This window comes from Lycorma delicatula, chromosome 4 (genome assembly GCF_047948215.1).
Source record: "Lycorma delicatula isolate Av1 chromosome 4, ASM4794821v1, whole genome shotgun sequence".
NCBI classification, from domain to species: Eukaryota; Metazoa; Arthropoda; class Insecta; order Hemiptera; family Fulgoridae; genus Lycorma; species Lycorma delicatula.
In genome coordinates this window covers 40,630,874-40,652,922 of record NC_134458.1, presented here as the reverse complement: position 1 = coordinate 40,652,922, position 22,049 = coordinate 40,630,874, and the positions used below count along the sequence as shown (strand labels likewise).

The 22,049-nt window shown below is 27.7% G+C and overlaps 1 protein-coding gene across 4 annotated transcripts in view; it reads right to left on the bottom strand.

Moving 5' to 3' along the window:
- The window catches only part of Idh3g (Isocitrate dehydrogenase (NAD(+)) 3 non-catalytic subunit gamma), a 101,608-nt gene that overhangs the window by 7,296 nt on the left and 72,263 nt on the right, over positions 1-22,049 (bottom strand). The window contains exons 9-11 of one of the 4 annotated variants that reach the window (XR_012756075.1): positions 18,504-18,585; positions 11,082-11,111; positions 8,905-8,972 (exon numbers count right to left, since the gene is read on the bottom strand). Coding sequence is in view for 2 of the 4 variants with exons in the window: in XM_075362787.1 (XP_075218902.1) it covers positions 11,099-11,111; positions 18,504-18,585 (95 nt within the window). In the remaining 2 variants the exon portion in view is untranslated. Of the gene's footprint in view, positions 1-8,904; positions 8,973-10,913; positions 11,375-18,503; positions 18,586-22,049 lie in introns of those variants that run through there. The other 3 variants (XR_012756076.1, XM_075362787.1, XM_075362788.1) reach the window with 3 other exon arrangements.

Here is a 22,049-nt window from a genome sequence, read left to right as displayed (position 1 = left end):
TATTCATGTAGAAAATAATTTTTAATGTTTTTCTGCCTTTGATACCTTCTTCTAAGTGGCTTTTTTGTGCAGATTAGAGATCTGTAATAAGATTTTTTCTATCACCCTTACTTTAAAAAAAAAAAATTAAATAGATTGAATTTAAAAGTTATATTAAGAGACCTCATATACTTACATTAAAACTTCCTACTTGATGCTCTTTTTTTGTAGTGTCTTGGACACATTCTGAATTAATAGTCTATCTGTTACCACATTAGTTTTCCATTAATCTTTTTACTGGTTTTCTATCATTTAGTAGAAATGTTCTGTACATTCCATTGTTCTGTATAAACTAATAACTTTCCTTAAATTTAACATACTGGTAATTTTCTGATAAATTGGAACGCAGAAAATGTTCACATACATATTTAAATGCTGTCTGTTCTAGGTCAAGGTTCTAGCAAGGAGTTGAATGTGTCATCTTTGACCAGCTCCTTATTTATGGACCAATGAATATCACTTCTTTAATTTTTCCTTTGCTTATATTTAGAAAATCCTACCTTATATACATGAAATCACAACTGTCCTTCATTCCTTTTTTCAACATTTTTAATTTATCCCAGTTTGAAATGGAGTGGCAAACGTAAATTACACTCCTTTTTAGGCAGTCATGTAAAAAAAAAAACTTTTTTATATAACTAGAAGGTCATGAACGTTTTTTCACCTGGAGTATCTTGTTACTTCCACTTTTATGGTATAATGCTGACCCTAAGCTCAGCTGTTCCATTCAAAAATAAAACAACAACGCTTAATACATTCTAACTGCATCACAAACAAAAGAGCTACTCTCAAATTTCCATAAACATTGCACACATGCTATCTGTAATTAATTTTTTTACTAAACCATTTTCATATATTTCATATAATCAACTGGCTTAGACATTTTGTTACTGTTACAAAGCAGAACGACTTTCAAATTGTATTAGGTTGACTCTAAAAAAAGCACCATTTTTCACTTGTATGACCTTTAATTGTAATGAAAGATCTATCAATATTGATATACAAACAAAATTTTCTTCAGCAAAGAACTGAGATATAACTTTCTAATAAATTACAAAATACTTAGATTTTGAATGTTTTTGAAGTAAATTTCAATCTTATAACCTTGATCGCAAAAGTTAACTTGATTTTTTGATAATTTGAAATCCCAAACTATATCATTTAGCTCAATTCATGATATAAAATGTAGATTTTATTTTGGAGTCTTCATCATTATTGTCTTCTTCCATAACCCCTCATGCCCTTCCTCATTACCATTTTAAAATTAAAAGTTTATTGGAATTGTGAGAACTAGCATAGCTTAATTATGAATTATAAGTCTGATTGCTACCAATCACAATGAGGGAACCAATACTACTGTATGCTTAAGATTAAATAGTAATTCCAGATCAACAAAAACACAACAGCAAATCAAATCACTCTACATGTTTTAAATGTACAAACTAAAATGTTAAAAACATTAAATAAAACGTACATGTAATGAACTAATATAACACAATTTAATAATAATAATAATACAGATAATAAAACATGCTATAAAATAAAAATTTCTCAATCTCAAATTTTGAAATTTAAAAAAATAAAAGGTGATAGTAAATTTCTGACTTCAGATTTCACTCTAACGTTAATAAATATGTTAAATTCATATATCACATTAAGAAACAAAAATTATGATATATTAGTGAAATCACTCAAAAATGATAATTTAAGTATTGCTTAAGCATAATGTATAAACAAATATTTCAGATTAAAGAAAGAGAAACAGCTCTCAAATATCTATGAAGCCAGCTAAAGAAAGATGCGTTTGTACTTTGTTAAAGAGAATACAAATAGCTTAGAAAGACTTCAATGAGAAGAGGAGAATATTATGTAGAAGCACCGAGGAAATGAATAGTAAAAAGTTTGGAATGAATACGACATTAAAGACAATAGAGGCAAGGACACCTAGAAAGAGGAAAGATTGAAACAATTAAAATATGATCAGAAAAGAAACTGCGGAAAAAATTAATCATGGAGAATAAGTAACCCACGAGGAGATGCTGAGAACTGGATGAAGGTGAAGATTTATTCTGTTAGATAATCCAGAAAATTATAAAAGGTAAAAAAGGGAGCAGAAGTACAAGATATCAGTATAGTCCTATGCAAATTAATTGAGACAAAAGAAAACCTATTAATTTTCTAAAATATTCATTAATTTGCATTTATTTAATTATTAAAATACAAAATACAGACTTCCTGTATTTTAATAGGAAACATGTCCTAATTTTACGGTTAACAGTGCACTAATTTGTTTTGGCATTGATTCAACAAATATTAATAAAATCGTTCATGTCACTGTTATGAAAAACACCTCTATAATATTCTTCAGTGTGCACTTTTTTTTATGAACAACAAGCCTTTTTTCAAGCCTCTTTTTTATAATACTCTACTAGTTTTCTATCAAGTATAGGTCTGGAGTATTTCCTGGCCAAGCTGACACATTTATACTGTTTTCTTGAAGAAATTAACATATAGAAAGTGATGTGTGGCACGGAGCAAGGTTACACTAAAAAAAATGTTGTTTCCTTTAGTGGATGAATTTGGTAATCCAAAATGTTTATGTATTTATTGGATTTTATCATCTTAACTGGAATTAGGTCTCCTGATCCACTAGAACTGAAAAAATACCAAACATTGTTCTGGGACTTGTTTTACTTTATGACATAGCACAGGTCTTCAGTGGTTCCCCAGGACTTCAATGAACAATTGGGGATGCAATTTTCATTATAAAATGTATTTTGTTTGAAAATGGTAATTATGTCCAATCTGTAGAGATCTGTGAATTGTACTTTCTTGTTTGCAGCAGATGCTTTGTTTTCACTGTAATAGTTAAAGTTATCTTCCTGCCTTTCCTTCCTATTTCAAGACACCTGTAACAAATGTAGAGGTGTTAATCTGCCGCCAAATCTCTCTACTTACTTTATACGGATGACTTATACTTAGTTTTGTACCACTTTTTTTTCTGTTAGGAAGACACGTATAGATTCTTCCTGGCACTGAAGTATCTACGACACATTGTATTCAGTAACATAAAAAAAAACAAATTAACAGTGCTTCTAATCTCTTACATAACAACCACACAATATAACAGGTTACATTACAATGCACAGAATGACAAGACTGCTGAAGGTTGATGGATCATATGCAGTTAAAATCGGTTATTCACAATCAATAACTGCAACCTCTTATACCTGTATATCGTTATATTCTCAGAATTTTTGAGCAAGTATTGAATGTATAGTGAATTTACCATAAAACTGCTACTTGTCCCAATTAGTTTGCACAGTACTGCAAGTAGATGACATAAAGATTAAGAGAATTATAGGAAAGAGGACAAATAAACATGGAAAACTGCCTAGTTAAAACCTAACGAATTAATTTAACCAATAAAAAAATGATAACGTAAATGCTGTATTAAATCTGAATTTGATGTTAAAAAATATTAACAATGATTTTTTAAAGTAATTGAAATGTCAAATATTAAACAAAATATATATATGGCAAAAGATTGTTTCTTCTTGATTGTAGATGAGATAATTTCAAAATTTTATTGGCATGAAAGGATAAATGGATGAACTAGAAGCCATATTGAAATTAATAGGCAAACAATAAAATACAAATCCAAACAATGGTGTTACTGTTCCACTACAAATTAAAAGCAGTAGTAAAAGTATCACAATACAAAAACAATTAGTACATACACAATAATGCTAATGAATCCAGACAGTCACAGCATTAGAAAAGAGAATAGGTACTCACATACAAACAGTTTACTTTATTTAAAATTATTAAATGTAAAATCTGTTCTTTTTTCAAAATACTGGTACTTTATCTTCCAAAGAACCTATTGGAGTTAATTAAACACCATTTTCTTTCATGAAAACCCCAATTACAGGACTTGTTGATCTAGTTCCAGTATTTTGATAAGAGAATCATTTTATATGTAATAATCTTGAATGTAATAAAGTGAATATATCACATCTCCTCATGAAGTTTGATGAATTTATTTTCTTTATGAATAATGCCATATGCAGTCTGTACAATAGAAAATATCTACCATTTATAAATAATCCTTTCAGGGGACAATTAGCCTAAGGTTGAATTATCCTTTCCCTACACCCTTACACTTATTTCCTTTATTTTTCTACCTGGATAGGTAACATGAATCATCCACAACACTGGATCTATCTGTGTCACTGTCTATCTGTAGCTGACAGGGCGGCCACTTCCTATGGAGTTTTACAAAAAATCCCAACTAATAATAGAGGTGCAATAAAGCTAGGCCCTCCTACAGTCAATGTATACTTTAAGAGTGTGGTAAATTATACATTATAGTGCAATGATGCAATCAATGTTTTAAAAAACTCAATTACTCTTTTACTCTAATAAATCTTAAGCTCTTCAACATCAGTATTCTTTATTTCTTAAAATGCCTTTAATAATTTAACTACATGAAGAGATCTGTCCCAAAAGACCTATCTTTTTGTCTTGGAAAGTAACTAGAGTCAAGAACGCTTCAGCAAAGTACTCAAGAACCTTTTTATGCATAAATTATATTTTTTCTGGGTCTTGTTGGTAGTCAGTCATTTCCCTGATTTCTTTTTTACAGTTAAGCTAAACTGCTTTTATCATATTATCATTTCTTGCACGATGACATGAATGCGTTAAACAATAACTACGTCAAGTTTTACTAAAAGTTAGGCAATGCCTGAACTAAAGCGATAAACCAGATACATCAAGTACTTGATGCTAATACTGTGGAAGACAAACAAAAGAATGATATAATCACTTCAAAAATAGTTCATTTTTTTGGGAAAAATCAAGGAACTTAAAGCAGATGAATAGAAGCAATGAATCAGAATCGCTAATATAATAATCAAGAAATAAAAAACATAATCAGATATCTGAACTTTTATAGTAAGATCCAACTATTTAGTTACCTAACATAGATAAAACAACCTTAAGTTAAGGAATAAATGTCAGTAAGTAAGCTTCAACCATTATTATTTTTTAACGATATGATTGTACTAGCACTTACCTAATTTGTTTATACAGGTTTTTAAATTTAATAATAGTATAAGATACTCTGAAATTTGTTTAAAAAAGAGATATTTCACAGTATCAATATATAATAAGAAATTTCTAGACATCACAATTATTTTCTTTAATCACTGAAATACAAATACATATATTCACATAAGCTCTGAAAAAAAAAAAACAAAAAAAAACAAAAAAAAACAATATACCAACCATAAAATAATGTTGCACAAAATAATGAAGTCATTTTGTCAGTGAAGTATGCTGCACACAAGTCTGGGCTCAACTATGAATAACTTATGTGTACGTGAAGAACAATATTGTGCTGACCATATATATGTTTAAATATAACAAACTTACCATATATTAGCTGCAAGAAACAGCAATTCCCTTATATCATTTTAAAATTTAAGACATTGCAAACATTCTCCTAACTGAAAGATTACAATTTTTCAGTCATCAATCAACTGCTAATCTTTGATTATCTGTTTCATATATTCTATTTGTCCCCTACAGTCTTTTAATAAATTATACCAAAATTAACAGATGACAATATTCTAACTTTTGTTACTGTTGATACATATAAATATAACAATTACAGTAATTTAAAAAAAATTAATTGTGTACAAAACTTCACTTACTGAGATTACTACAAATTTCATTTATTGTAGGCAGTACAATGCAAAACCTAATGTTTATAACACAGATGAAAATTAAAATTATTTTGTATATTGTAAGTAAATATGTTTTGAATGCAACATATAGTTATTTGCTAGATCAATAACACTGTTGATCAAGTGCAAGCATAATATGCTATTCATATCAGTGTAGTATGAGCAGAATCTGCACTGACCATTTTCAAACTAATTAACACATTCCGCACTGTCTACAAGTAATTATTTATGAAGGAAATACGTTAAATTCTTAATATTTTTTACTACTAAATAACATTATAAAAATGATATTGCTAAATGTAAATTTCAAAATAGTAATTTCAATTTATCATTGACAAAGGAAAAATATTTTTTTTTTAAATTAATGTTAATTTCAAACTGGAATATGTATAATTAAAAAAAAATCATTGCAAATTGTTCTAAGATACAAAAGATTGCAAAATGCAATTTTGATAATGCACCTGAATTATTTGCATATATGGATATTGCAAAATAATTGGGAAATTAAAAATCAAGCAGCATTCAAGGTACTTAATAATAAAAATATAATTATGTGCTCAGATGATTTAAAATAACCCTAAACTAGAAAATCTTAAAATCTAAGATAATACACAAAAACTCCCAACTATATATAGACTACATTTGCCTTTTTTTGATATGTATGATTAATAGATAGATTACTTTAAACAAATAATAATCACTAATAAATTTTACAATTATTCAATTATTGACTTAAGTAAGACAAAAGGGTAAAAATATGTATTACAAAACAAAAAAGTATGCTTTAAAAATGGTCAGCCCTTCCACAACTGTGAATACTATTTCTTCATTGAACAAAATAAAAAAAAAAAGAAGCTGAACAATAAGTCTACATATGGGCAAGAAAAGATTATAGTTTGTTACAATTTCAACAGCAGATTTAATTATTAAATCTTATAAATAGGTAAAATAAACAAACCATAATGCAGAATTTTTTAAATACATTATTTTTTTAAATCAAACAATTTGTTGATTTTATATATATATATATATATCTCACAATATATACAAACATAAAGTACAGTTTTGATAACAGACATACAATAGTAAATGTTTAATGATTAGTTAAGGAAGTAACAAAGACAATAACTACAACTAAAATTCCAAAATTGGCAATGCAATAGTGAATTGGAAAACACAATGGACAATGAAACATAAACTAGTAACTAATGATCATCTAACAGAACTGACCACAATAAAAGGCCAATTTTTAAGATACAGCACAACTTTTAATCAGTAAAATAAACATTACTTTATTAATAAATTTCAAGTGTATGGTAATGTAAAATTAAAACATAGCAAAACTATGTTCAACATTTAAAAGTTAAGAAATAACTAACATACTCGACATTACAAAAGGGTTGATAATTTTAGTTTAATTACATGACACAAGATCTTTCTTTAATAAATCGGTTCGTAACTAATGGTAGAACCCAGCTTAAAATTATAAATCATCATCTACAAACTTATTATTCAGATGAAAAATTACACTACTTAAAAGTAAATTAAAAAATATTGGGGCATTTGCTAAGGGCTATTGATTGATTTTAAGCACTTCTGTAAAATAAAATTTGGTGCTGATAGGCAGAATTAAGAATGTGATCTTAACATAAGTACACTGATACTTACATCAGTCTATTATTAATTTTTAATTTGCGATAGCATTAAGAAAATTAATATACAAAAATCTCTGCCAGCTATTAGCTTGGGTGTAATTTTTATTTCATTAATAAATACTAGTCAAATTCATTACTATATTATTAAAAAAAAAGTTATCTTAAGGGGAGCACAATCCAATGAAAGTTATCTATTACTATATGGTGAAAGAAATAACAGTAGACCCCGCTTTAATAAACAATGGGAAATACTGAGACAGTCATGCACCTCTGTGGGAAAACAGAATCCAATACAATAACATGTAAGCCCAGTCGATACAAAATTCTAAGAAAGTGATTTTTAACCATCTAGTTAGAACCTTGGTTCAAAAAGTCTTAATCTCTTCTTGCACCTTGAGAATTAGTCTAAACTCAACAGATTCATTATAATACAGCTTAAATATCAACACCTAGATAACAATGTGTTATCAGTAATATTCTTTAAGGAAAAGCAAGTCAGTGCCATAAAACAATAGGTTTTTAAATAAATACCAAGAATAAGTCAGAAAGTGATGCACAAAATCTCATAACAATAGTAAGATTTTATTTCAGAACTTCCAGGAAGTCTCTCATTTTTTAATACCATTTGATATCATTTTACTTAATTTTCATTCACAGCTTTGGAAGTGAAACAGAAAATTTTATGTTTAATACCAAAAAGATAACAAAAAATTAATACCTGGATAGCCAAGATTACAGTTAGATATATCAGGCATCATTTAATGAAAAGATCCAATACATTTTAATGATGTAATTATTGTTAATGAAATAAGAATATTAGCTGTTACATTACAATAATTACACTGTTTTAGTATTCACTAGCATTTAACAACTGTATGCTTCACGGTCCTTTTATGTGCATTCAGAACGGTATACATAGCCTCATAGAAGTACCCGTGCTGGTTTCCCATTTCCTTTGAACCACATTTATTAATTCCATAATAATGTCAAAGGTATACATACCTTCAAAAGACATCATACATAAATAATGTATGATTATTTATCAAGTTATGATATAATTAAGGTGCAGTGATTTTAATAATTTTTTTTATATCTTTAAAAATTTCCCTTAGAGATTAATTAATTACAAGTTAATTATAAAGAAATTCATTATAAATTCAAATTAAGAATTTTTATTTTGATTTGTTTCTAATAAAATACCAGTTACTTAGCTAAGCACCACAGATGAAATCAGGAAAGAATTGTTGTTAAAGAGACCAGTGATTTAAGTTGACATATACAGCAAACTGAGAAAGCTTTTCTGCCTTTTAGTAAAATATGGGAGATGCAATCATGCCCTATGTTTACATTAGAGAAAGATCCTGAATTATTTTATAAATAAAATATCAGCCTCAGATCTGATGCCCTTAAACCATTTGTTAAAAAGAAAATATTCAGATAAAAGTAAATTTTATACTCACTGGAAGATTTCTTTAGCGGATAAAATGTTTCATCGACTGTGATCAATAGAGAGAAAATAGTCATTAAACTGCAAATAAGGATTTTTATTAATATTTCTTCTGACTGGATATTTACAAATTGTACTGTAAATCTTAGTACACTGCTGAACTTCATTTTGAATCATTAGGGATTCTCTATACAAGTCAAGTTAAAATTATTATCGGGTTGATTGAACCAATTAAGCTCACTGCTACAGACACAGTCAAACATATACATCTTGAAGGCATAAGTTATCTTGATCTTTTCATAAGGACAGACACAAAAAATTTGGGAAATTTCTAAAATTTGTAGTGTGAGTATTGCCACCATCTAATCTATTGTCTATGATAAGCTGAATTACCACAAAATGTGTTTAAGGTGGGATCTGAACATCTACAAAAAATTAAAGTTTTAAATCTTTTTGTGATATATAAAACATGTTTCTTTTTGAGTCAACTGTCTCCCAAATTCACATTTGCAAAACACTTAAACAGATTTTAGAGGAAGGTAATTCATTTTTAATTGCACAATAGTTTGTGATGAAACGTGGATTCATCATTTTGAGCTGAAACGTAAATGTCAGAATACAGAATAGAACATCTGAATTACCTTGCTAAGAAAAAATTCAAAACCTATGTGTCTCAGTCAGTAAAGTGATGCTAAGTGTTTTCAATAAAGGGCCAATTTATTGCTTATTTGGAGGAACAATATATAACAAATTATTGCACATAAATAAAATTCAATGTACAATAAAATTATGAAGAACAGTGAGTACTATTGTGATGTGCTAGAAAATAAAATGAAATTAGCAATAAGGACACAGCCTAGTTCTCTCTCAAGAAGTGTAATTCTCCTGTATGATAACACCAGCCCCGATACAACTCAAAAGACATGGGAAGCTATTAAACAGCTGGGTCGGAAGGTGTTGCTACATCCACCTTAAAGTCCTAATCTCATATCATCAAAATCTTTTTTGTTTGTCCTCTCAAAGAGTTTTGATATGGTATCAAATTTGACGAGTAGCTCTAGAATTCAATACCAGAAAGGCTCAGACAATAAATCAAGGTGAACAATTCCTTACTACTGGAATTTAGAAAGCTCTCAGAAAGATGGGACAAGTGCCTGAATGTAGCTGGGGATAATGTTGAAAAATAGTGTTAATTTCATTGTCAATGAATATATAATCTCCAGTCATTTGTCTCTCTACTTATTGACAACTCTCTTATGTTTATTGAGTAACATATTTATTTTTAAAGTATGTATCAAACATATTTAACAAGTGTTATAAAAATTTGATATAAATATTCTTCATCGTAGTTAAAATTTATGTAATTTAAAAGAATCAAAACTATAGTGAAGCATGACCAAAGTACACTTTCCACTGTCAGTAAAGAGTAAAGACCTTGTTTATGATCGGCAGAAAAATTATTAAAGAATGTCTTGTAAAATGCTACACGATTAGCAAAGCTTGTTGGTCCAAATGAGAAAAACCGAACAGAAAACAAGGAATATAAGAATTTAACTTAATTTTTACATGTACACTATCCATCAATATGTACTGGGACATGCAAGAGATGGTCATTTATTGATGAAAAATTCTTTTCAGTAAATATTTTAAAACAAATCTTAAATTTACATTACAATTAATCACCTTTAAAAACTTTGACATTTATTTTAAGCTTTGGCATAAAAATTGACCCCCTATTTTTTTGTTCTGAAATCTCGACGTATACACTAGGATTTATGCATAGGAAATACCATTCGCTATAAGACCACATAAAGATTCTATTTTACTGATCAATGTATAGGTAAAAGTATTAATTAATTTATTCAACAAGTGAAACAAGTTTTAAATGCCAACAAAATAAATGGATAAAATGAAAAATAAAAAACAAATAATACAACAAATAGACTATCCCATGATCAATGTATAGATTGTGATCGCTAAAAATCACCACAAAACAAAAGGTAACATTAAAAAATATTGTGATGTTTACGCAAAATATATTTAATAAACAAAACATTTCAACATAAGTAAAATGATTACATAAATGTTTAAAAAAAAACCAACAAGAATAATAAAATGTATTAACATTATTCTACACAATACTAACAATTACATCTAAAGTTTGATAATTATATAATTTTTATTTCCTACCTTAGAATTAAATCCTTTTAATGAGTAGTCCTGCAACAAAGGGTTTTCTCTTTAAATATTTCAATAAATAGAAAAATTGTTACACAATTATTTTACATCAATACATACATAAAAACAAATTAGGAAAAGAAATAATAGTAACAAAGTATGATCTTTTATACTATTAAAACAACAAAATTAACAAAACAAAAAAAAAATTGTAATGATTAACTTAGATACTACGATTCACAATTCTATAGACCACTGTGAACAGACCGTTGTAAAGCACTGTGTACTGTGTACCCACATAAAATCTGAAAACAAAAATAAAAGAAACATTCATCTATTTGTACAGAAATATAAGTGGAAGATATAAAAAACAACAAACCATGCAATACAAAAGTTTTAGAGAAAGAAAAAGTCTAAGTCTTATTGAAACAGAAAGTGTTAAGTTTTAATACCATCAATTAGAAAGATTTATAAAAAAAAAAGGTCCAACAAAATTCATTATTTATTACTGTAATTTATATAATTAATTATAACATGCAAATTGTCAGTTTATAAATACTGGGGGTATTATTACAAGGATCCCGTTCAATTTTTTTTCTACTTGCAAGTAAAATATCTGAATACAATTATCTGTTTATCCTTTATGAAACAAAATTAAATTATTCTGTATAATTTAATAATATTCAATAGTTTTTAAGCCAAGAATAAAAATTGGATAAACGAAAACAATTAATATTGTCATCTAGCAGGTAATTCAAATATAGTTTGATGAATTTAGAAACCCCAGAATGAAGTTACTTTACGACCTATTTTTATATATTTTCACATTCAGTGATACTGATTTCAGGAAATTTATTACAGCTTCTTCAAGCTACAAATCTTAAATACACAATCTTGAAATGAAAAGCAGTAACAGTAGTCTACAACATTAAAGATTTGATGTCAGATATTTATATTGAAATCTGTAACTTTCTAAAAATGTATTATATATTAGAAATAAGCATTAAAGTTTTGATTGCATTTAAGAAAGGTAGTTGTGAAAGCTATAATCTTCATAAATATATACATATAATCTTCATAAATGCATTTGGATGCAAGTTTATGAAGATTGGCTAGGTGCACCGTTTAAGAGTATTTTAACTTTTATAATAATTATGATTTATGACATACATATGATATCATTAATAAAGAAGTATAAAATTAATTTAGTAACAAGTATTTAGATAATATTACTTCCAAATATAAAAAAAAAAAATGTATTATGTACTTCTCACTTACCTGTATTTATTGTTTACAAACTATCCTTACTCAATAAATCTATTCAATGTGTAATAACTGGGGTGAATTTTAAAATAAAAACAATTTGAAAACCAGGCCGATGCAGTTGATTGTTCTATTCCTTACAGTCTTAAAACAGTGGATTGTATACATTGCCTCAACCCGGCAAAGAGAAAACATTGATAAAGAAATGATTTTAAAAAGTTTAGATTAAGCAAATTAAAACATAGAGAATAATGAAACTAAACAGCGCAAATAAAGGTATATAAAGTAATTTTGATTAAGAAAATAAAAGTAACATTTTTTTATAACTTTAATGTTAACAAAGCAAATGTACATTAACAGATTTCAATGAAGATGAAAACGTAAATTTCATTCACAAACAAAAACATAACCTTTTCAGAACCATTGGCAACTATGTGTTGCCATGTAGTTATGACAAACCACCCTGTTAGATAGTCTTTGATGCCAAAGGGTTTTTGTCCTGAGATTTATTGCCACAAATTACATATAAAGTGCTTATCTCAGGAAAATGTAACCTGTTTATGTTTACTTTAATTGAAACTACAGGTAAAAAAGTTATCGTATAGTAAGCACGGGGTCCAGTTTTAAATGATTAAGAAGTTTGTTAGATATTTTATGCTAGAAATCAAATATTAGAGGAGAGGTAGCAATATTAACTTGTCAAAATGAATAAAAGTATTTTATTAAAAAAAAGTAGATCAAATAAAAAACACAATGCTAATGTATCTAAACTTTTTTAATATTAAAATGCATACGTTAATTGGATTTTTATATATCCCCACAAGACTTGATTTTATCAGGGATTTCATTGAATACCTTAACAGTCATGTAATAAGACTTCTAGAAAATAAAGTTAAACTATGTTAAGGAGATATATAATTTTTATTATGTCTATTATACCGATTGAGAAAACTGTTGCTCAGAACGAAACACATTGGTAATTTCGAAATATAAATTGGAGGGATGTTAGTGGTTTATGCTTTGTGGAAAAAAGATCTATATGAATTACACTGCTGGCCTAAACAGAAGCAGAATTACTCTCGTAAGAAATATTTAGCTCCTGATTCTGAACTATAGCCCCAGAAGATGACTACATACTGTAGTCATCTATAGTATGTAGATGAAAATAATGGTTTAATAATGGTATGTGGATAATAATGTAGAAAATAATGGTTCCAATACTATGCATTTAGGGCATGAACATGACTTTGCCTAAAAAAGCCCAAGAAAGTGAGGAAAAATTAAAAATTTTTTATCCATATTTATTTTTAGCTTAATTTCTGGCCTACTGGAATCAGAATGAAAAAGAACAATGTTGGTTTAATCATAATTTAATTTTAAGTGATTTTGGTTTTAGCAAAATCACATACCAAAAACATGCAAAAACATAGGACCAAGAATTGAACTTTGGTACACACAAGATATAGGCTTAAAGTTATGAAAGGTGTTTAAATGACTGTCAATCACCACTGTTCTTTCATATAAATTGTCTAGATATTATTTAAAACAATTTCCTTGGTATGACTCAAACCTTCTTAACATCCTGGACATCATAAGCCTAAAGATTAAAAAAAAAAACAGGTCATGTTTAATACTATCAAAAACCAGGGATAGGTTATAAAATAACAAATAATGTCTACTACCCATCCAGAATATCAAACATCTAAGAACCAAATTAAAAACTCAACTGTTAATTTACTCCTCATAGACCAAACCAACTTTTAGAAAACGTGTAATTTTCTTCAAAAACTATTCCATCAAAAATTGAGAGAAGACAGACAGAAGAGGTGTTAGTGTGTACTTAGCATGGTGATCTCCTTTTTTGAACAGCAGTATAACATTTGAATATTTGAAAATTTTTCACAGAATAATGATAAATTAATAATATAGAATTTTTAAAAAATCTGAAAGACGTTTTTGACTATAGTTCAAAGAATCTCATCCCATCAGTCTAGTATTAATTTATTAAGTTCACTTACAGGCTTCTGAATGTTACTTTTCATATTTCTGTTACCTTAAAACTGGTTTGCTTCTTAGTTTTAAAAGTACTTTGATCACTAGAAATTTGTTTAATTTGATGTAATCAACAGCATGTTGAATATTCAAATGATACACACACACACACGCGCGCGCGCGCGCACGCACACACACACACGCGCGCGCGCGCGCACGCACACACACACACACACACACACACACACACACACACACACACACACACACACACACACAAATATATATATATATATATATATACACACACACACACACACACACACAGACAGAGAGAGAGAGCATGTTTGTCATATTCAGGGACAAAAAATGACTTGAAACTAATTATATTAAAAGTTTTAGAATTCCTAATTCAGATTTATAATGTACTATTAACCGATCAAGTCTTTGCATCTAACAAAGTTTTACATTCTCAAACTAAAATGCGTGAATTTACTGACAAACATCCTTCTGCCACTTTAAAATAATAACTACATATGCGTTTATTGTTACATTTACTTTTTATTGCAGTGCAATTATAAAAAAACTTTTAAATGCAAAGTCAAATTGAGGAGTAAGCACATACATGATGTCTAGCTTAACAAAACTGTGACCAAATGTGACAAAGGGAGTAATGAAGAATCTAAAAATGCATAATGCATAGCCTTTACAAAAGATGCAAATTTGTTTTATGGCAATTTTATGTTTAACAGAGATTGAGCATGAATTTAAATCAAGCGGATAACTCCACATTTGAAACTTATATCACATTAGAAGAAGGAATTTTTAATATTAATAAAAGAATATGTAACGTGTTCTGTAATTAAAATGATTTGGCACTTTAAATGATTAATAAATCAAAAGTAATGCAAACCAGAAAATGTTCATTCTTGTCACTGCTGGCTATATTTGGCATTTTGATATATGTAATATAAAACAATACAGTGGAATAATGGAATTAAATAAAAAATACTGAAGAGGTTCCAATAATAAAATAAAGCAAGAATAAAAGTTGCAATTAAAATCATCCTGCCTCAAATCAAAGAAATTCTCTTAAATTATAAAGATATTTTATAAAAGAAATTTGGTTTAAAACAAATCAATATCCTAATAATCTATAAAAACAAGTGTAAATGATGTCTGTGATAGTTCACTTATTCTAATTAATTCTTAATTTACATACTGCACGTAAATGTTAATCATATATAACCTAGTTACCAAGTATTACATATTTAATAATAATATATCATTAATTTAATCTAAGAATTTTACAGCAGAATAACTTTCAAAGACGAAACAGTTTCATATAAAACTATGATGAAAATGTTTTTATTTTATGCTCAAAATTCTAACACAAAAAAAATTAAAAAATACATATCTAAACAAAAACTCAAAACTACAACAGAATCTAATATTGGTTTCATATTATTCCCTCTAAGAAAAGGTCTGAAGAACCAAAAATGCAATACTGAAAATTACCCTCTCAATCCAATAATACATTGGAAACATGAGTAACACTCAATTATAAAATTTTCACGGGACTACTGAAAGAGAAAATATTGTAAGCAGCAGGAAAATGTTCTAGGAGTAAATTAAAAATAGGAAGTTTATTAACTTCACCAACAAAATAATCTAACATAGCATTTATTCTCCATTTCTCTTTGTTTTTAAAAAACTAGAATATTCTAAAAGAAAAAAATAAGGTAAATTGTCTGCATTTCAAAGGTAAGCCTTTGCAATCACTAATAAAAGTGATTAGGGCTGCTAGGCAAACACTAGAATGCACTTGACTGAACTTAAAACCACCTTTAAGTTTTGTGATGCTTTTGTTGGAACAAAAGGTTCCTTAGGAGTAACAATGATTAAATAAAATTTTGAAATATCATCATCATCATCAAACATAAAAAATATTAATTTCCCCGTAAACATTGTTTGCATGCAATTAGTACAACTAAACCTGATAATGAAGTTAGCAGATTTAAAAAAAACTTTTTTATACAAAAAGCAAAAGTAAACAAAAAATCATTACTTTATCTGAACATCTCTATAACATCATTATCAATTAAAATGAGCAATACTATGTTCTTATTTCTAGACGTTACAATAATTCAAAAAAACAATGGAGGAAACATTCTTAGTCCCTGATAATGATTAATTTCATCTTTAAGTTAGCTGTTCATTTCCTGATGAAGAATATATTTATTAATACAAATTGTGTTCTTATTTGAACTTTTTTCTACCCAACAACATCTATCATATTGGTGATAGCAAAAATCTACTTTTCTGGCTGGTATTTATTAATTTAAATCTAGAACTACTTTGTTTTATATTTTAAATCAAAATTAAAGTTATTAACTGTCCAACCATGGCGTACAGTAGACTAACTCAGCAAAAATTTAAAGTACAGTAGTTTATAAAAATGGAAATGAATTTATAAGCATCATTAAATAAAACACATTGTGCATTACCATTACTAGCAACCAGGTCAAAATTTAAGGTGGCTCTTCGCATTTTACAACATCCAGTAGCATTGTGTGTCTGTCATTTAAGAACACATATTTAATCGATAATAAGGGCAGGTTATAACGATCTTGAAAAAATGTCTTTATACCCGTGGTTTTAAGATCACAAATAATAAAGATCATCAATAGTAATAGTACATCAGCTGTTCATAAAATATTATTATTAGTTAATGCATTGAAAATCCAATATATTTTCCATTTATCTGATTGTATGTTGTCTGTTCTGAATAGGGATTTTCCAGTAACTAAATTTTTTAGGCCAGTCATCTTCCATTCTATTACTTTTGTTGTATTCAATTATTATAATTGGCAAAAAAAAAAAAATGGACTAAACAGTTTATTTCATGTGACAAAAAAAGAGTTTAATTGGGTTTTTGAATGAAATCACAGAGACCTTTATTTAGTTACTCATAAAAGATATCATTTGTTTTAAAAAGAAACGCAAAAAAATTTTCTCATCACAAAGTTTGTATACATTATGCACAAGTGAATACCTACGCTGCAAACAATGAGCCTTATGCTTTATAAGCATCCTGCTTAAATAGATTACTGCAATGTATCAAATTAACTGACTGGTTAATATTAATGTCCTAAGTAACAATTTACATGAAAACCAAACACCCAAAAATCATCACTACTACACAGTATATACTACTCAATTGCTGAAAATGCTGAGCTGTATACTGTCCATTAGCCATTACTGCAGCTGATGATGGCCAAACATTAAACAACTCATATCTATGTAAAAAATAAGATGTTACAACTATTTATTAAAAATTATTTTATTTGTGAGAAATACTGCTGGTATAACATTTTTACATTTTTCTTACAACCTTTATTTAATATTTTAGATTTTTTAAACAAAAATAATACTGTTAAAGCAGCAAATTACTAAATATCAGAATACTATAACTGAATTTTATTGTATGTAATTTAACAATAATAATTATGATTCTACTATCTCTCAGCTCACGACTGTTTGGTGATATGTCAAAAATATTGTTCACTCACAAATATACTTAAAAAATAGAATAAAGTAAGAGATTTAATTTTAATCAAAGGTAGGTAAGGTAACGTAGGTAAGGTAGGTAGGTAAGGTATCTGTACTTATGTTTACATCTTAAATGTATGCTTACGCATAGAAAAACATCTTAGGAAAATTTAAGCTAGCATGCTATGTGACAACAGTATTACTAAGATATAAAGCTCTTAAAAGGTGGTGGACTACTAGTTTTTATTATATTATTATTTTAATTCTTATTGGCACCAACTGCTACGATCATGTGCCACAAATAAACACCTAAAGCCCATAAAACTTAACTTTAGCCATCTACAGGAAACCATTAATCAAATGTGACTTTGGTCACCATTTTATTCTTTACGCCTTTCAGTTTCCAGGATGCTACTCCTCAGATGTGAGAAAATTATTACCATTATATTTAAAGTTGAATGAGAATTAATCAGACGTGATTTATTAACACGTTTAGCCATCTAATTAAATAATTAATATACCAGTAATAAACAATTCTGATTAATGTTCTATTTACCATTCTAATGACATTTTTACTGTCAAGATAACAATGCTAACATGAAATGTTATAAATTAAATATTTCTCACCACTTCATTGCTTTAGCTGCAGCTTCAACATGTCTGATTATGTTCTGAACAACATCAGTACTGGTAGCTGTTCCTCCAAGATCTGAAAGGAATATAAAAAGAATATCTAAGGTATAAAAATGTAATACAAAGATACATTACAATATTTTTATTAGATTATATTAAACCAGTATTAGCCCTAACATTAACAATACTTAATTTTGAGCAGTAGTAAAGTACAGAACTGGTAAAGATACATTAAAAAAACATTATAAAAATATAACAATAATACCTTGATCCGTGTATCTCAACTGATACTTCATTTTTTGCCATGACCTCAAAACCTATAATAAAAGTCCTAAACCTTATCTTGAGTTTAACAAAAGAAATGAATTTTTTTGAAAATGCATGGCTAAATAAAAAAAAAAAATGAATTATATGTAACCTTCCTTGACAACTGAATACAAAGTTTACACGCTTGACTTCTATGTATATGAGTTTAAGTTAAGTATCCACTTGTGCAGTAATGTTCCAAACTGATTTTGATAAATTTTTTAAAGGATTAAATTACAAAGTAGTGAATCTATATAAATCGATCTGAAAAATTACATTAAAAACAACAGTTCGCATTTTAAGTGCTTAATGAAAAAATTCAGTATTTTATAAAACAGTAAACATACTCTAATTTTATTAAAATTGAATATACCTTTTTTGGAAAAATTCAATTTTGTATTGAAACTTTTTAAGAAATATTGAAAAAATTATCTATTTAATAATCTTTTGATAATTTCCCAGAAGTACTAGAAAAAATGCAAAAATAAATACCGTATATTTTGTCCATGATGGTTGTGATGAAAGCTATTTAAAACTATAAATTTTTGAAATGAAAAACTAAACTGAATTAAATAAATGTGCTTTTTTGGGTATATGTGCAATATCAAAGTTGCAACTAATAACAATTATATCTCACTAAAAAAAACCCACTAAACTACTAACAATAACATCAGCTGATGCCAGGGTGAAAACAGTGGTGCCAACCACTGAAATAGCTATAAGAGCAACTGATAATATTACAGTATAAATTTGTTTAAATACTATGTTAAATTTAGTTTCAGTTTGTCATTTCAGAAGTTTATAACACAAAAATAAATAGCTCTATACAAAAATAAATATACTAAATTTTTATTAAAATTGCGTAAAATTGTTTTCAAAATAACTGGAAAAAATAGTGTATAAAACGGTATTATTTTTAATTATGAAGTCTCGATTTGTTAATCGAGACTTAATGTTTTAAGTCTTAAAGTAAAGCTGTACTTTAAATTAACTGAAATATAATAAGAATGTATTCTATAAGTGAAAATAAGGGTAAATCATTCAAATGTTGGTTCAAAGATACTTAATCATGAACTGTGCCTTACTAAAGGTTCAGTCAGAATTTTTAAGTGTAACCAGTGTTACAAACTGCTCACTGATGCTAATTTTATGGCAAAATTGATTTTACAATAAGTCAGGCGAAAGATATTTTTAAATCCATCCCCTGGTTTCTCGGTACTAAATATAGGACAAGTAGAAAATTGAGAACATGAATTTTAGCTCAATCTTAAAACTTACAACTATCTAAAATATTTCAAAAATGTTAAAAAGAACTCTTTAAAGGGTTAAATCCATTTGTTTCTTTTAAACTTATAACTGCTTTAGCCTTTTTATATAAATTTTTCTACTGACATTGATATTAATGTCATATGGTAATTTCCACATAAATTTTGGCCCTACATAAAATGGCATACTTTCTATTGTTGTTCTAGGACATCTACGAACATGTGCTTATAATTTTTAAGAAAAACATCATAAATTTGATTAAAAAAAAATGAATAAGGTTTTCAAACATCTATTTCATATTAAGGTTCTATGGCAGTGGTAGTGAACCTATGATCCACGGGTCAGACACTGACCCATGAAGGCTTTTTAAATGACCCACGCACTGATTTTTATAAACTTATTTTTTATATCATACTAGCAGACCCGTCAATGCTTCACTATTGCCAGATTTAAGTGTATATACAGATTAAATGAACACAATTGAAAGTTTGATAAAACATTAAAAAACTGAACATTACAGAACTTCACAAAATTTAACCTTTTACTTTACAAAAGTCAGAATGTAAATAAATCCAATTGTCAAAACAGATGTTTTGACAATATATATATATATCTTCTAAATATATAAAAGTATTGCCTTTTATATATATATAGAAGAAAAAAATATGTTTGTATATTTAATACCTCAACACCAATGCCAGCTAGCGGGTATAGTTTTGCAAAAATGTATCTAGTGACATAACTAATATATATTTGAATATGAGCCAAATCAGTCCAGAAATACAATCTTCCTAAATATCTCAACCCCAGGGCCACCTAGCAGATCCATTTTTTGCAAAAATATTTCTTTTCACATAACTAACATATATTCTGAATATGAGCCAAATCGGACCATATACATTTTTTCAAAATATTTCAATCCTAGTGCCACCTAGCGGGGCCAAAATAATTCAGAAAACTTAGCGGGCATACGCATAACAACTCACTGACGTTTCATCACAATCGAATGAATGGTGTAGGAACACACACGGGACAAACATTCATTTTTATATATATAGAAGAAAAGAGTGATCAGGAAATTGAAAGTATTCAAAAATTAAAGTCTAAATATCTAATGTCAAATTTATAAAAAAAATTTCCAGGTAGACATTGGATAGCTGATTTTCTATATCACTGCATTTGTGTATGACTCATGACAGTTGGTCATAAACTAGCACATATATTCGTTGCATCATAGAACAGGGATGTACCAGCTCGCAGTTTTGAACTAACTGGCAGCTTTGGCGTTCGCTTAATAATTCAACTTTATTATTTTCTCATTATTAAATTTTCTCATCTATATATGTATGTATATCAAGTACATTAATAAGAAATTTCTACTAAAAATATTGTATTCTAAATATAAATATTTTTAGTTGAAGCCCTGTACTATATTGGCGATTGAAAAAATAAAAACAAATGATACAAGTTCCAGACCATATCAAACAGAATGGTTTGATATATATGGTGCGATTGAAAATAATAAAATGAATGTGCATGTTATTTGTAACAAAAAAGTCACTTCACATACGTACAATGAGCAAAAGAAGACATTTTGAAAAGTTAAATTCAAATCTCGGCTTCTTAACAGATGAAGGAGAGAATATTTTTTGCAAAAGAAAAAACAAAATCATTCACAAACCAGTGTTTTAAAAACTTTTTTGATTCCAAAAAATAACATTACAAATTCTAGTTTTCAAGTACCCCATTACATCACTCACCATGGGAAATCACCTCTTTCAGAAGTAGAGTTTGTAAAACAAGCGCTTTTAGAAAGTAGTGCTACTTTTTTGCTGGTTTTAAAGAAAAATATTTGATTATAAAGCATATAAATGAGTTACCAATAAGTTGCAAAACAAAGATTGAGTAATAAAATTAGAAAGAAATATTTTTTCACAAATAAGACCAAGTAATAGAATTAGAAAGAAA